At 36.3% G+C, this 2,987-nt stretch overlaps 1 protein-coding gene across 1 annotated transcript; it reads right to left on the bottom strand.

Annotated features, from left to right (window-relative positions):
- Nucleotides 1-580: 580 nt before the first annotated feature.
- Nucleotides 581-2,987, bottom strand: LOC107953739 (WRKY transcription factor WRKY76). Its single transcript, XM_016889132.2, has 4 exons — nucleotides 2,856-2,987; nucleotides 2,440-2,712; nucleotides 1,957-2,073; nucleotides 581-1,741 (listed from the first exon to the last, which is right to left on the bottom strand). The coding sequence occupies exons 1-4, from the start codon at nucleotides 2,883-2,885 to the stop codon at nucleotides 1,457-1,459; spliced, it is 705 nt and encodes a 234-aa protein (XP_016744621.2). The 5' UTR covers nucleotides 2,886-2,987; the 3' UTR covers nucleotides 581-1,456.

Genomic DNA, 2,987 nt, shown 5'->3' with positions numbered 1-2,987 from the left:
AGCACCACTGTCTATGTACCAGACATCATCAATCTCTCCACCATGAGATACGAGCAACAAAGTTTCTTGCTTTTGCTCTTGATTATTTTGTACTATATTAGCTTCATTTTTCTCTTCTTTTTTGTACCAGCATTCACTTGCCAAATGACCAGGTTTGCGACAATTATAACATTCAAAATAGCCACGACCTCTTCCTCTTTGATTTCCACGTCCACGTCCTCTTTGTGATCCTCTAAAATTTTGAATTTGGTTGGCTTCTTTCCATCCATTCTCCATGCTTACATATTCACCTCTTTCACGAGCATTTGAGCCTCTTCCTCTAAAATTTCTTCCTCTTCCACGACCACGATCTCTCCCTCTTTGATTTTTAAAATCTCCCTTATTCTCATTTAGAGACAACTTTGACTGGAGTGCTTGATCTAGATCTACTTCCTTTTTCTTCTTGTTTAATCTTTCTTCATGGGCTTGCAACGAACCTGTGAGTTCATCAATAGTCATGGTACTCAAGTCCTTTGATTCTTCAATGGCAACCACAATGTAGTCAAATCTGGAATCTAAAGAACGGAGGATTTTCTCAACACCACGAATATCATCCATAGTTTCACCATTTCTTTTTAATTGATTGACTATGGACAAAACCCGTGAACAGTAATCAGAAACTGATTCTGACTCTGTTTTTTGCAATCTTTCAAACTCTCCTCGAAGAGTTTGCAACCGAACTCTTTTCACCTGTTCATCTCCTTTGAATGAATTTTGTAAAATTCCCATGCTTGTTTTGCCGTGGTGGCATAAGCTATTTTTTCCCAAGCCGCTTCATATGATTGAACTCCTTGATATATCCAAAATAAGGCTTGCTGATTTTTCTTCCTTGATTTTCTTAGACTCTCTTTTTGAACTTGTGTTAATCCTTCATCCTCTTCAGCCTCAACTTCATTATAACCTTTTTCAACAATCTCCCAAACTTCTAGAGATCCAAGAAGAGCCTTCATTTGGATACTCCATTTGCCATAATTTTCTTTGGTTAATTGGGGAACGGAAGAAAGAGGAATAGAATTGTTCATTTCGATCGAACAAGGCTCTGATACCAATTTGTAGTTGAATGATTAATATTTGGAGAAATAAAACAAAGAAAATGATAAAGAATATAATGGAGAAGAGAAATAAATTTTGTATGAAAAAATTCTTTCAAATAATCTTTTATTTCAAGCACACAAAGTTAATAATTCTTCATCACATATAACTCTTTATATAGGAGTTGTAAGTGACTATTCATCTATATCACTATATGCTAGGAGTTGTGACTATTCATGCATGTGTGTATCTTTTCATATTCAAGCCTCTTAACTTTTCATCTTCAAGTCTCTTCACTATTCATATTCAAGTTTTTTCACTTTTCATATTCAAGTCTCTTCACTCTTCTAACTTTTCATAATTTATTTGTGCAAGGTTAATTTAATTATGTGCCAACAGCAATATGGTCTTCCATTGATCTCTTGTTGTTATAATTGTCATCGTTGCCGTTGCCGTTGCTGCTGCTGTTTTCGCTTGAAAGATTGAGATCAAGATCGATGGCGGATCGTAACGGGTTATCAAGAACTGAATTGGGAAAACCGGAGATGGATGTCGTGGCGGAGCTGCTGGGGAAAGACAAAGATTGTCCTATTGAAGGATTAACTTCATGGTTGTGTTGTCCTTCGTATGTTACCATCAAGAAATTCTTGTCTTCCATGCATCGCTGAACCTGGAAATTAAAAAAACAAAGATCCGGAGGTTCCTTCTTATTCATTTTTCCATGTCTTGAAAATCCAATTCACCAATTTACATATAGATGAATTTCCCCTCTACTTTGCCGCACTAATTAACACTCAGATGAGATCTTCTAAACGCGATTGAGCATAAAATATTATCCTCTCTCTCTGTATATATGTTTATATGTATGTATGTATGTATGTATACCTTCTTTTTGACAGGGCATCCGGGAGCCATTGAACACCTAAAATAAGCTCGGGGAAAAGGATTATGTTTAGTAACTTTCTGGCCATATTTCCTCCATTGAAATCCATCTTTAACTATCTGAAATCACCATTTACATTACAAGTTAGTTACTATATATACATGAATATTGTAACAATTATAGCTAGAATGAAATCATTACAAAGTACAATTAAACTGAAATTTGGAATACATCTAAATAAGGTCCACACAAGGTGGACTTAAAACCCGGAGTAAATATGAGAGAAAATCCACATGGCAATCACGCACGGTGGTACTGAAACTAGATGCTTAGTAACCTAAAGCTTCAACCTTGCTAACAAGGCATGATCAAACTTAAATAAGGTTCACAAGAGAGTAGACTCAATTCCTAAACAACGCCAATTAATCGATGACTAAAAAACGCAAAGAAATTTAGGTAGGGCAAAGAGAAGATCAGTAGCTTACATGGCTTTCGTCCCTAGGGTCAGTTTCCACAAAAACTTGTGAGGAATTTGCTGCTAACTGAAGTTGAGGTATTAGGATATTTTTGTGGGAGTGCTGATCTTCGCACAAATCAAATCGCGTTAAGCCTCGGCAGATTGTTGGTACCTGAGAGTTTGATTCCCTGAAATAGGCTTCACTAAGCATTTTGTATTTGTTTCTCATTACTTGAAGCATTAACCTAAGAGCTGCGTTCTCTTTCTGCAACTGTTCCAGCTCCGCCTCAACACCTTCCGCCTGAAATATTTCAGCTTTCAATGTCTCAAATTCTGTCTTTTTGGAACACTACATGTTATAACATCATGCTGGTTTTGGCCATAGAATACTCTAACACTATGAAAAACAATGAAGATGCAAATTAGAAAACTGTTTATATTAACCTTATCTTTAACGGAGCTGGGAACATCCATGAATGTAGGCTGGCGGAAGGGTATTTGGTCTTTCCTTTTAGTTTTCTCAGTCAGGCAAATTTAGAAAGCAAAGTAATGTATGATGATGATGATGATGATGGT

Source organism: Gossypium hirsutum, chromosome A07 (assembly GCF_007990345.1).
Source record: "Gossypium hirsutum isolate 1008001.06 chromosome A07, Gossypium_hirsutum_v2.1, whole genome shotgun sequence".
Taxonomy (NCBI): Eukaryota; Viridiplantae; Streptophyta; class Magnoliopsida; order Malvales; family Malvaceae; genus Gossypium; species Gossypium hirsutum.
This window is presented reverse-complemented; position numbering and strand designations above follow the sequence as displayed.